The 13,929-nt window shown below is 36.1% G+C and overlaps 1 protein-coding gene across 3 annotated transcripts in view; it reads left to right on the forward strand.

Annotated features, from left to right (window-relative positions):
- AP3S1 (adaptor related protein complex 3 subunit sigma 1) overlaps positions 1 to 13,929 on the forward strand; it is a 78,636-nt gene that overhangs the window by 39,803 nt on the left and 24,904 nt on the right. For all 3 annotated transcript variants that reach the window (XM_037032298.1, XM_037032300.1, XM_037032299.1), the window contains exon 4: positions 5,011 to 5,082. In XM_037032298.1, coding sequence (XP_036888193.1) covers positions 5,011 to 5,082 — 72 coding nt within the window. The remainder of the gene's footprint in view (positions 1 to 5,010; positions 5,083 to 13,929) is intronic.

Raw genomic sequence — 13,929 nt, forward strand, 5'->3', positions numbered from 1 at the left:
ATTGGTGTTGTGGAAGAATATCTTCTGGGCACAACATTTCTAATTATATTAAATAATTTTGCTAAAGCTAAAGAAAAGTAATGGAAAGTTTTTTGAAGAGGGTCTTTTATTTTTTTAAACCAAATTTCACATTTGAGTGCATTAATTCTTTGGAATTATTTTCCTAAATTAAGAACATGAACCTCAATAATTATGACATTTTGCTTTAGAGTACTATTTTTTTAAGCATTCACATTTTTCATAGGTGGTATTGTTCATGTTAAATATTGACAACATTTTTTCTAAGTTAAAAAGCAAATCACAAAGCCTTGACAGTCTCAGGGTGTACTTACCTTGCTTTGATATCCCTATTTATCAGCTATATTAGAATTCTCTATTTTTATTTTCATTCTGTAATCACATGTTTTGAACATACAAATAAATAATGCTGGCTTCCATTTATTAGATGTGTTATGGGCATTATGCTGAGCGCTTTATCTAAATCATTTAACTAAATTGATAAGGTAAAAGTAAATGAAGTGAAACTATTTAGACAGCATTTTCACCAAGCTAATCATCTTCTGATGGCTAAAAAAGGGTGGCTACAACATATGTGTTGCTAGTGGAAATAGGGTTCTTCCACGGAGTCACAAGAAAAGCACTTCAGGGACCCACACAGAGGAGGATCAGGTGTAGTGGTAAGATTTATTACAGAAAAATTAAAGGACTGTTTTTAGCTGCACGTGCCTCATCTGTGGTCACATAGTTCACCTCCAAACCACTGTGAGAAAAGTCCAGCTTTTGTAGCCTCAGGCCTACACTTGTTCCAAGTAGACCGAGAAAGACCAGATCCCAGAGATGCAGAACTTCTGTGTCTCATTTCTCCATCTGCATCAACCAGTGCTGAGCTTGGACTCGTACTGCTGCTACAGAGAGACAATGCACAAATGGAGGAGCGAACGTGTGTTCGTGCTACCAAGCCAAGCCTTTATTAAGCTTTGATTTTATCATCTGGGGCTTGGGAGAGAGCATGCTTTTCATACTAATCAGTTTCTTTCCTAATTCTTGTGAAGGGCTTGTGCTGAGTGAGCTCTTTCCCTAACCAAACTTTTCTCCCAGGTTTTTCAGGCTAGACCCCACCCCTTTATGCCGCCATCTTGGCTCATACTGCGCAGGCCTCAAGGTTTTGTTCACCATCCAGTTCCCATTGCGCATGCACTGACACCCTCCGCCGCAGGCCCTCCGTCATTGTAGCTTCTGCTAGTTGTGCGTCTAGCTAAGGAATTTGCCCTGCTGTTTTTATTCCTTCATCAGTAATCCCAGCGAATGACTGGTAGCCAGTTCTTCTTGCCTACTTCAGGAATTAAGTTGCTTGTTAGAAGATGCTACTGTCCCTTGGGGACCGTGAACGCTGTGGCTTCCTAGTGAGTCAGTCTTAAAGTCCAATTCTGTTTGCTCCCTTCCTTGACTAACTTAGCTGCCTGTACTAACATATAGGCAGTCAAATCACTGAAATTGAAAAAACTAAGCATGAAAAAATAAAAGGTATACTGGCAACTTTATTCTGATTAATAATTCTAATAACGGTTTTAAATTTAGGAGGACCACCTCATACCATACACAAAAATCAATTCTGGACAGATCAGTCCAAACATGAAAAATAAAACTTAAAACTTTTGTTTTCTTCTTAGAATATCTTCTTGACCTTGTTGTAGGCAAAGATTACTTTAAACTGGACATAACAAAGATTAGTTATAGCCCTGGCGGCAGGGTCACTCAGCTGGTTGGAGCATCGTCCAGTACTCCAAAGGTTGCAGAATAGATCTCAGTCAGGGACCATACCGGAGGCAACCAATTGATGTTTCTCTTTCACATTGATGTTTCTCTCTTTCCCCCACCCTTCTCTCTCTCTAAATTAGTGAATGTATCTTCAGGTGAAGATTAAAGGAAAGAAAAAGAAAAAGACCAGTAGAAAAAATGAGCAAAAGTCTTGAACAGACATCACAAAAAGCATATCTAAATGGCCGATGAATAGGAAATTGTGCTCAGTCTCTTTAGCCACCAGAGAGTAGAAATTAATATCACAATCACATACCATCACATACACATTAGAATGGCTAAAATTAAAATATTGATAACATAAAGGTTAGAAAGAATATAGAACTGTGGGAACTATCGTGTATTGCTATTTGGGGTATAAATTTTTGTTTTATTATAGATTTGAAAATATGGCACTGTCTACAAAGCTGAATGTATGCCACTCTGTGACCTGGCAGTTCTACTCTAGCTATACATTTAGTAGATATGTGTGCATAAATTTACTAAAAAACACATAAAAGGATGTTCTTAGCAGTACTAATTCTAACAGCCCAGTTCTGGAAACACCTCAAATTTCTGACAATGGTGGAATAGATAAATACATTGTGGTATATTAGTGCAATGGTATACTGCACAACAAGGACGCGTAAGCTGTTGTATTAACATAATGATAAAGAATCCAATCTCAAAGATTATATACTGCATGATCCCATTTAAATAGTTCAGAAACAGGCAAAACATTATCTATAGTGTTAGGGTAATGTTACCGTTGATGGTGGTAGCAACTGATGGAACATAGGGGCTTCTGCAGTGTTGGTAATATTCTAATACTTGATTTGGGTGTTGGTTACACATATATGTTTACTTTGTGAAAATTCATCAGGTTGTACATTATTACAATTTGTACATTTTTCGCTTTGTATGTCATACCCCAGTGAAAATTTACCATTAAATAGCTTTATTTCCCATAACCTATTTAGCAATGATTTCATAAATTGGTATTCAGACCATTTCCAATTTAAAGACACTGTTTCCAGAGTAAATATTTTCCTCTTTCTCAATGGGAGAAGTTTTCTGTTTTTTGATCCCATTCTTACTTCCCCCAAGAAGTTAGTATGTGTGAAGTGCTTACTCTGTGTTCAAGTAGCATTATCTCATTTAGTCTTTATAACAAGAATCTGTTACAACAAGAAGGAAAATGAATCCAAATTAGCTGAAAATAGAATGAATAGTCATTTCAGGGGCCATGTCACTAAGTCCTTGAGGGAAAATTAATAAAGTTGGGAGTTTGGGTAGATACTCAATGATATTTATTTTCTACCTACCTCAAAAAGTTGAAATAAACTAGAAATTTAATTGAGGCTGACCTGTGTATGTTCTACACTTGGTCATTTTAATAGCTGTCTTCTTTTCATAAATGAAATTTTGAATAAAATAGATATTCTTGGTTACTACAGACCTCTTATTTCTCTTAGTGACTCATGTCTAAGTCAAGGGTCAACAAACTACAGCTTGCATATCAAATCTACCCTGCTACCTGTTTTTGTAAATAAAGTTTTTGGAACAGAACCATCCATGCTTATTTGTTTAGGTATTATCTATGGTTGCTTTTGTGCTATACTGTATAACCAAAAAAACTCTTAAAATATTTACTTTCCTGCTCCTTGCAAAGAAATTTGTTTATCCTTGGTCTAAGACAATGTTGACCATAGCTGTCTAGTTATGTATATACATTGTTTCATCTGTCTTATTTACCTTCATTGATGCCAGGAAGGAACCTTAGATTGTGGATCTGTGTAAAGTGACCTGAGGTCAGAGCAGTTACAGCAAGACACCTGCTGTTTAGAATTTACTATTTGTCCTACTGGATCACTTATGAATAGGACGACTATACATATCAGTTTCCTTGTTTACATCTCTTGTTCCAGGCTATTATATTATTGTAATATTGCATCTATTAGTATTATTATTATTAATAGCTGCTCTCTTTTGCTCTTAATACTCCACAAGTTTGGGTGATAGAATGGTTACTTTGTGAATGCTACTCTTGAGAAGGGTAGTGGGAATAGAAATAGGCATAGAATAGATATTGCCAACTATGTAAGATGGCATTTTAGAGATTCATTTTTGATAGTTTATATCAGAGGTCTCCAAGACCATCTGAATGATTTGCCAGCATTCACAGGACAAAAGTTGCTGTGCTCGTGGTGAGGGTTCATTGTGAAAGGATAACAGAGTACAATCATCTGTGCACATGGGGGAAGTCTGGAGGAAACCATGTGCAAGCTTCCAGGTGTCCCCCCTGGAGTCACACAAGGTGTGCTTAACTCTCCCAGAAATGATTCATGATGACATGTGAGAAGTGTTCCCAACCAGGGAAGCACATCCTGGCCTGGGTGTCCAGGATTTTCACTGGAAGGTCAATCACATAGGTATGTTGCCCATGTGTGGCTGCCCTCGTGCTTAAATTCCAGGACCTCAGAGAAAAAGAGATTATTTGACATATGTCACATTGATAGCATAAACTGACTATTCATACTGTGGCCCAAGGATTCAGGCATATAAACACTCTTTTAACACAACTTTCCAGAGGCTAGCCAAAGGCTAGTCTGAAAACAGGCCATTTTGGGGAATGGGTAGGGTTTGAGCAACCCAGGTCTGCTAGGTTAATCCTTTTCCATACAAGGTCGTACAAGGTATTCAAGCCAGAGATGGAACCCAGTAAGTCTAATTCCAAAGTCTGTGTTCTTTCCATAAGTAATTTTTAGTCATCTTTTATACTGATTTGCTAATTAGAAATTACTGGCTATGTTAGATGTGATAGAGACATGGACTATGCCCATCTATCCTGGAAATACTTCTAATGAGCTCTCTTTTTTTCCTTGTTTGAAGATAGCGAGCTTGGATAGGGGGTATTTTTTTAGTGCTTTTGTAAGTAACAGTGCTAAGAATTTCTATTTCTTAGTTCTATTTTCAGCAAAGTGTGCTTTATATATTAATGCATTGAAAAGTAGCTTACATGAAAAATAGTCTATAATTACTCCTTTTGCACTTAATACAAGTTTTTAAATTAAAAAAGAAGTTTGGTAATAGATTTACAGAAGTTTTTTTCACAATTAAGAATTGTCTGCCTTGTAGATAATAGATTTGAATGAATTTACTTAGTTCTCAAAAGCTTTTAACCCTTTCTCTCTCTCTCTCTCTTTTTTTTAGGTATTTGTGGAAACATTAGACAAGTGTTTTGAAAATGTCTGTGAACTGGATTTAATTTTCCATGTAGACAAGGTACTACTGTACTGTCAAATCTTTTAAGCTTTTTAATGTAAGAAAAATTTTAGTTTTTATTTGCCAAAGTAAAAATGGATTTAGTGAATAATACTATTTTCTTTATATTCAATTTTAAATTATTTTTATTGTGAGTAAGACACTGTGCTTAGAGAAGAAGGTTCAGACACTGTGCTAGAGGAATTCACGTCTAAAGGAAGAAGCAGTGGCATTAACAAGTAACAGTGTGTTCAGAGTGTTAAGGGGAACACACCTGAACCACCTACCTCGGCCGAGGATTGTGTGGATGGAGGACATTATATTTAAACTGATTTTTAAGGATTAGTAGATATTTTCTCAGACAGAAAATGAGAGATGGCCCTGCAGGCAAAGATGTAAAATACCAGCCTCTTGTGAGGGGGATGATTTTGATCAAGAGGCCTGATTTTGAAGTGCCTTCAGTGCCGTGGATTTTAGACTTTAGCCTGAAGCAATTTCATCTTTTTAAACAAGCTTTTATTGGCATTATTTTTGCTTGTTTATACATTTTGTGGGCAAGATTACTTTTTTCTACTTAATGGAGGTTGGATTAGCAGATGGAAGATTAAAGACAGGGAAATCAGTTTAGAAATGTGTTGCAGTGATCCAAATAGAAATGAATTAAGGCAGTATAGCAGGGATGAAGGAAAGAATTGATAGAACCTGACAGCCTGTTGAAAGCTGGAGATAAGGGAAGGAAAGAATAACTGAGTTTCCTAATCAGTATTACTGGGTATTAATGATATGGGATTTAGAAGGAGGATATTCCACTTTTACTATATATATACAGATTTTTCCCTGTATCAAATTAATGTAATGTAACAGATTGTTTTGAATGATTAAGCCATCAAATAAAATAATCTGAAAATAAGCTTCAGAAAATTTTACTGAAAATGTGATTTTTAAAAATTAGCTTTACTGAGGTATAATTTACATGTATACAGTTAATTAAGTAAAGTATGATAATAGGTTTACCATTAATCTATTGGTGTAAGTTTTGGCAAATGTACATAGGTATGTAACCACTACCACAGTCAAGCTATAGTACAAAGAATGCATTTTAATATTTGCAAACATCAAAAGGATACATTTATCATTAACCAGGTTTCTACATCATTTTTCTCACTTATTAAGTGATTTGATTTCAGCTATAAATTCATTTGAACAGAGAACTTCAGCTTGACATTTTTAAGAGTTTATTTTTAGTTTTTTGCTGCTTTTCTCTAACTAATATATCTTATATTTTTCCACATTTACAAAGACTTCTGTTATTTTTAGTTATTAGGGTTCACAATATTCAAAATTATGTTTTGGTACATGATTAAAATGCTATAAAAAGGTCTGTTTTTAAAATGACTGCTCAAATATCAATAGCTTGTATGGTACATTTAGCAGTTTTTTAAGAAAATGAACAATTCTTAATAAAATATTGTTGTGAGTAAAGTTCTCGCATTTTTACAAGAAGATAAAGGTTTTCCTCAGTGGGGAAATAAAGCTCTCCCATTCATGGCATACAATGATTTTTAAACTTCTATTTTATAAATGTACATTCATTATTAGAAAGTACAGAGAAGAGGAAAATAAATAGAAGCCATCTTAAGTTTCAGAGATTGCCCAATGTTAAAAGATAAATTGAGGCATATGAAAAGTTTTAAGCCCTGGCTGGGTTGCTCAGTTGGTTGGAGCACCATCCCATGCACCAAAAGGTTGCTGGTTTGATTCCCAGTCAGGGCACATTTTTAGGTTGTGGATTCAATCCTTGGTGAGGTTGCATATGAGAGGCAATGAGCCAATATTTCTCTCTCACATCGATATTCCTCTCTCTCTCTGTCTCTCCTCTCCCCTTTCCCCTCGTTCTCTCTGTATCAATAAACAAATCCTTGGATGAGGATTTGAAAAAAATAAAATAAAAATTTTCAGAGTTAATTTGAGCAAAATTGTTTGAAGTTGGGCAGCACCAAACCAGAAGTGTTAGGAGCACTTTACTGACAGGAGCCAGGCAAAAGACTTATTATAGAGGAGACAGAAGCAAAGGAAGGCAATTATCTGATTGGCTCTAGCTTTAGCAGTTATATTATTTGTGAAATCTGAGTTGGCTGTTTATGATTGGTTGTCCTTAGATGTCAATTTCTTAACCTTAGGCATTTACAGGCTTAGGTTTTGGTTTGCTTACGTAAGCTGCTGAGGTATTAGAACCACCTCAGTCTAACTGCCTCCTTAACATCGAGTATGTATATTTCTAGATTTTTTTGTTCAAATAAGTACAGAAATATTTCTTTAAAAGTAGGATTATACAATATGTAGTATGTTTAGTCTTTTCAGTTTACACACCAGTGTGTTACTTTTAGTACTTGTCAAAGTTAGCTATATTTCTTCTTTCTGAACTAAGCTTTTATTTTAATTTTTTCAATGCAATGAAACAAAAGAGCCAGGATACCAGGAGTCAGAGACCAAGCATTTCCTGTCCCCCCTATATTCTCTGTCTAAAACAATGCTAGCCTTGTTTTCAGTCCTTCTCTGAAAGTCTCCATGTGGCCTCCTGCCCAGTCCCTAAGCTGGTGTCTTTTCCAATTTCTTATAAATCTTTAACTACTGATTTATGTATGTCACATAGGCTAATATTGTTGTCACCCTGAAGCAGTGGGATAGCCCACCTTACCCAAAATTGGTTTGAATATAGAGACTGAAGATGCCACATATACACTGGGAGGACCTGATCTGAAAATTATTTACATAATAAAATTTTCTGGGGAGAGCAAGGAATAGCAGTTAACTTAGGGTCTTACGTGGTTATGGGATGGGGCGGGGATGGGTTTCCACACTCAAGCCAGGTCTTAAGTGGTTTGAACTTCCCACCAGTGCAAAGGAAGAAGCAACTGGACTTTCTTATCAGCTTGCCCTGCTATGGGACAAAAAAGGAAGGGGTAGTTGTAGGAATTAAAAACTGTCAACAACCAAACACCAAAAATCGAGTCAAACTCTTTATTACAGCTACGTTACATGGTGGTAATGACTCATAAAATACCAGTAACTTGGTTCATTTCTAATTTATATTACATGTCCATTTTGGGTCTGCTGAAATGGTCTGCTTCTTTGCTTAAACTGGACTACCTGCCCATTTCCCAAACACTGCAATTTTAATTGGACAGCCCCAAGTTGCCACTACTGCAGTACAGGGTCAAATTCCCAGGCAAAGATGAGAAAGCTAAAGATGAATGAAGAGCTTGGTTTGGAGCGTGTATGACTTTGATGTCGACAGCTGTGAATGTGCTCTGTCTACCCCTTGCTGCATTCACCCCTCCTTCCCCAGCTGTTCCAGGTAAGGGATATCTGATTGGAGGCCCAAGTGTCTTTTCTACCCTCAGGCTAGGAGAATGAATGATTATGAGCAGAGTGGTTTCCCAGTCCACTCCCTCTTTAGGAGTTTGACAGCCTATCCTTAAATTGCAGTGCACCCATAATGAGAGACTCCTTTTCCTTTCTCTAACTGAAAATGTCTAGCCATAAAATATCCCAGTAACCAGACCTCAGTACTATTGAGCCAACAGAGAAAAAGACTACCATTTCAACAAGAGATAAGGAACAGTTTCAATAATCCAAACATATATGCTGCATGAAAAAGAACTAGTACAGAAGATAGATGAACACTTGAAATTTAAAAATTATAAAAAGTACTTAACAGAGATGCAATTTTGAAGCCTTCTGAGGGCTTAAAAAACATGTTTTTCAAGCTGTACTATTTAAAAGGAGAGGATGGTCATAGTTGAGGGTTGAATTATAGGTGTAAGGGTAGGAAATAATCTCAAAGCCCAGGATGGAAAGATTAAAAAGAGAGAAAACATGAAAAAAAGAGACTTTTAAAAATATATTTATTTATTTTTAGAGAGAGAGGGGAAAGGATGGACAAAGAGAGGGAGGGTAACATAATGTGTGAGAGAAGCAGTAGTCAGTTGCCTGTCTCAGGACCCATCTGGGGATCTGGGCCACAACCCAGGCATGTGCCCTGACTGGGAATTGAACTGGCGGCCTTTCAGTACACAGGTCAGTGCTCAATTCACGGAGCCAAACCAGTCAGGGGGGAAAAGAGACTTTAAAGGGTACATTTTACATGTATTATAGAATTTTGATTATCTTATTTAATTGGGAAGAAGAAGAATAAGGCGTAACGAGAGCGTTTTAGTAAGAAAACAGAGCATCCCAGTGGTAGAAAGACTTGATATTTGGTTTGCAAATAATAATAAAGTCATATGTGCTCTGGCTGAGTGATCAGGTTGGAGCAGTTGTCCATACACCAACAAGGTTGCTAGTTCAATCCCTGATCAAGGCACATACCAAGGTTGCAGGTTTGATCCCCAGTCAGGGTGCATAGGGGAGGCAACTGATGGATGTTTCTCTCTCTCTCATAGATGTTTCTTTTTCTCTCTCCCCCTCTCTCCCTCCCCCTCCCCCTCTCCCTCCCCTGCCCCTTCCCTACCTTTTTTTCTTCTTCTCTCATTTTCTCTATAAAATCAAACATATTCTCAGGTGAGAATTTAAAAAATAATAATGTCATATTCGTTTGACTAAAATAGCAAGGAAAGAGACATTATTCATTAATGAAAATTATAAACAGATTAACAAATTATCTGATTTAAAACAAAGGGAAATAATATAAATAAAATTTGATCAAATCAACCAACAATTTAGGGGAAAAGAAGCAGCAATTTAAACATTATTCAATACACTAAGTGTGAATTGAAGGGAAAAATTCATTAGAAGATAAGTGATGGGTTTTAAAGTCACAGTTTATATATGAAAGAATATTTTTCTTTATTTACTGGTTTTTACAACACTTCTCTAAAACCCTCCAAAAATTATCTTTGAATTTTTTTAGTATCCTTGTGACTTCTGAATTTTAACATAATTTGTTTTAAGTCACTGCAGATACTGTTCTATTGTTGTTGTTGTTGTTGTTGTTATTTTGAAGCTCAGATTGCTTCTTCTTTGGCCAGTGGGAACCCCTTCAGGTTGTCTTCAGAGTCCTTTTGACATGATCTCTCTCCCCATGGACTTTGATAGCTGTTTTGTGTTCTGGTACAACTAGATGTTCTAGACTCATTTTGTTCATTTCCTGCTCAAGACATGTTATCAGCCATTCCTTTTAGGAGCCTGATTACTTTTAGAGGACAATGGTGAATAGAAACCACAGTCTGGAGGTGCTTCATGAAGCTGACTATTGTTTCTAGGTCTTTTCTATGGACAGAGCATCTCGTATACTTTCTCCTCCAGTCCTCGAGACAGCTATCTCTCTAAGCAACTCTAGTTGCTTGTAGTGGATAATGCTGTTTAGAAATGACAATCTGAGCACCATGTATGCTCATTGATAAAGGGGTGATATTACTTCTGGTTCTATGTGAAATAAGCTGGGAGATAAATACACACATAAACAAGCACCTCTTTCTATATCTTGATGTGTATTAAATGTCATTGAGTTCTTTTTAATATCTCAGAGTCTAGTGTAACACTGTAGAAGTTATTCTAGCATTCTCCTTTTTCATATTTGCAAATCGCTTCTCTGACAGTAGATTTTGATTATTTATATTCTTATTATTGTCATTGTTCTAGACGCATTTACTTATTTGTTCGATACTTCTTTTTTGTAACCAAACTTCTGGCTCAGACATTCAAAAGCTCATCTCCAGACATGCCAGTCACCACCCTCCCCTGCCAGCACTAGTCAGCAGCTTGGCCCCGATATATCAGCCCCCACCCCATCTACTCAGCAACTGTTAAGTCGATTCTGATAAAAATTGCAGTGAGTAAAGTATTACTTTTTAAAAACCTATATGATTTTAAAAAGAACTCAGTGGAATTTCTAGAAGAGAAAAAAATGTCAAAATTTTCACTGGGTGGGTTTAAAAGTAGATTAGACAAAAATTGAAAATATAAAAGATAGTTTACAGATTGGGGAGGATAGAATGAGAAAGGTCTAATGAACCTTTATTCTTAGTCTCAGCAGAAGAAGAGAGAAAGAATGAGGCATATTCAATAGCTGAGTATGTGATAGCTGAGGATTTTCCAGAATTATTGTAAGATACAAATCCACAGATAAAAGAATCAAAGCAGAATAAATAAAAAGATATCTACATCTGAGTTCATATCCTCCAGAAATAAAAGACACATTAACTTCACAGGAGCAATGGAAATTGGAGACTGATTTCTCAGTGGCTACCATGGAAATTAGAAGACAATGTGTTGAGAGAAAATAACTGCCAAACTGTATTCTAAAATCAGTAAAAATATCTTTCAAGAATATGAGTGAAAGAAAGGCATTGTCAGAGAAACAAATAATGAGAGAATTTGCCACCACCAAGCCTTCACTAAAGGAAATGCTAGAGAGAGTACTTTATATAGAAGGAAGTCTGAGACCTAGGAAGGAATGAGGTGGAGAGAAGTAAGAGCTAAGAAAATAGTAAATTTGTGGATAAAGATAAAAGAACATTGTTTGTTAAGTACTTGTGGGTTTAGGACAGGAAAATTATAGCATTAAAATACAAGTCAACAATAACACATAAACCAGGAAGGATAAATCAGAGTTTCAGTATTCTAAAGTCTTTTACTGAGCAACTCTTACTTTTATAATTAGTAGCTTTTAAAAAAGATTTTTAAAGTATATTTTATTGACTATACTATTACAGTTGTCCCAATTTTTTTCTTCCCTTTATCCCTCTCCTCCAGGCACCCCCTCCTCCAGCATTCCACTCCACCATAGTTCATGTCCATCAGATGTACATATAAATTCTTTGGCTTCTCCATTTCCTATACCATTCTTAATTTCCCCCTGTCTATTTTGTGCCTATTACGCTTCTTATTCCTTGTAACTTCCCCTGAATTCTCCACTTCCTCCTCCTCCCCACTGATGACCCTCCATGTAATCTCCATTTCTGTGATTCTGTTCCTGTTCTACTTGTTTGCTTAGTTTGTTTTTGTTTTTTAAGTTTGGTTGTTGATAGTTGTGAGTTTCTTGTCATTTTACTGTTCATAGTTTTTTATCTTCTATTTCTTAGATAAGTCCCTTTAACACTTCATATAATAAGGAGTTGGTGATGATGAACTCCTTGAACTTGACCTTATCTGAGAAGCACTTTATCTGCCCTTCCATTCTAAATGATGGCTTTGCTGGATAAAGTAATCTTGGATGTAGGTCCTTGCCTTTCATGACTTGAAATACTTCTTTCCAGTCCCTTCTTACCTGTAAGGTCTCTTTTGAGAAATCAGCTGACAGTCTGATGGGAACTCCTTTGTAGGTGACTATCTCCTTATCTCTTGCTGCTTCTAGGATTCTCTTCCTCATTTTAATCCTGGCTAATGTAATTATGATGTGCATTGGTGTTTGCTTCCTTGGGTCCATCTTGTCTGAGACTCTCTGAGCTTCCTGGACTTCCTGGAAGTCTATTTTCTTTGCCAGATTGGGGCAGTTCTCCTTCATTATGTTTTCAAATAAGTTTTCAATTTCTTTGCTCTTCCTCTTCTCCTTCTGGCAACCCTATGATTCAGATGTTGGAATGTTTAAAATTGTCCCAGATGTCCCTAAGCCTCTCCTCATTTTTTCAAATTCTTGTTTCCTCATTCTGTTCCATTTGGATGTTTATTTCTTTTGCTTCAAATCATTGATTTGAGTTCCAGTGTCCTTCCATTCACTACTGGTTCCCTGTACATTATTCTTTATTTCACTTTGCGTAGCCTTCACTTTTTTTCTCTATTTAGTGACCATACTCAGCCATTTCTGTGAACACCTTGGTTACCAGTGTTTTGAACTGTGCATCTGATAGTTTGACTATCTCTTAGTCACTTAGTTCTTTTCCTGGGGTTTTGATCTGTTCTTTCATTGGGGCCGTATCCTTTTGTTTCGGCATACCAGTCTGGATGAATGTTTCTTTAACTCCTTGGTTGTCGGACTTCTATACAGTTTGATTTTCTGGCAGTTCTGGTTGTTTTTTGTTTTTAAATCTCTTGTCCTTCTTTTGGTTGTGTGAAGAGGCAACATGTATCTACCTATACCATCATCTTAACCTGAAGTTCATCAGATCTATGACTTTGAGTTACCGTACCCCTGTTGTTTTATATTAGTTTTATATTAGCAAATGTCTTCATTGTTATTATGTAATATGTTACTTACATACTTCACTTTCCTATTTGTATTTTGAAAATTTAATCAAAATTTTGATAGGCTAACAAAATACATTCCAAATTGATTTCAATATTATTTTCAAAATCTTCATACCTTTTCTAAAATTTATTTTTAAATTTTAATCACTTTAATCATTTATAAGTATACAGTCTAATAGTGTTAAGTGTAAATATATTTATGTTGTTGTGCACACAGTCTCCAGCTTTTCATGCCCATTAAACAACAACTCCTCCTCCCCTCAGCCCTGGCAACCACTATTGTACTGTTCTTTTCTGTAAGTTTGACCACTCTAGATACCTGGTATAAGGAGAATCATACCGCATTTGTCTTTTTGTATCTGGCTTAACACACTTAGCACAGTGTCTTGAAGATTAGTGTCCATTTTGTAGCCTGTGTTGTAAGGTTGAATAATATTCTGCTGTATGAATATATCATATTTTGTTTCTCCACTCATCTGTCAAGGGATATTTGTGTTGCTTTTGCTTTTTTTGAGATTTTTTAAAATTGGTTTTTAATCTGATTTATTGGTGTGATGTTGGTGTGCAAAACCATACAGATTTCAAGTGTAAAACTTAAAAAAAGGTCATCTGCACACTGCATCCCGTGCCTACCACCCCAAGCAAAGTTTCTTTCCATTCTTATTCCCCTCACCTTTGCCC

This window comes from Sturnira hondurensis, unplaced genomic scaffold, assembly GCF_014824575.4.
Source record: "Sturnira hondurensis isolate 20B ecotype Veracruz unplaced genomic scaffold, ASM1482457v3 Scaffold0021354, whole genome shotgun sequence".
NCBI classification, from domain to species: Eukaryota; Metazoa; Chordata; class Mammalia; order Chiroptera; family Phyllostomidae; genus Sturnira; species Sturnira hondurensis.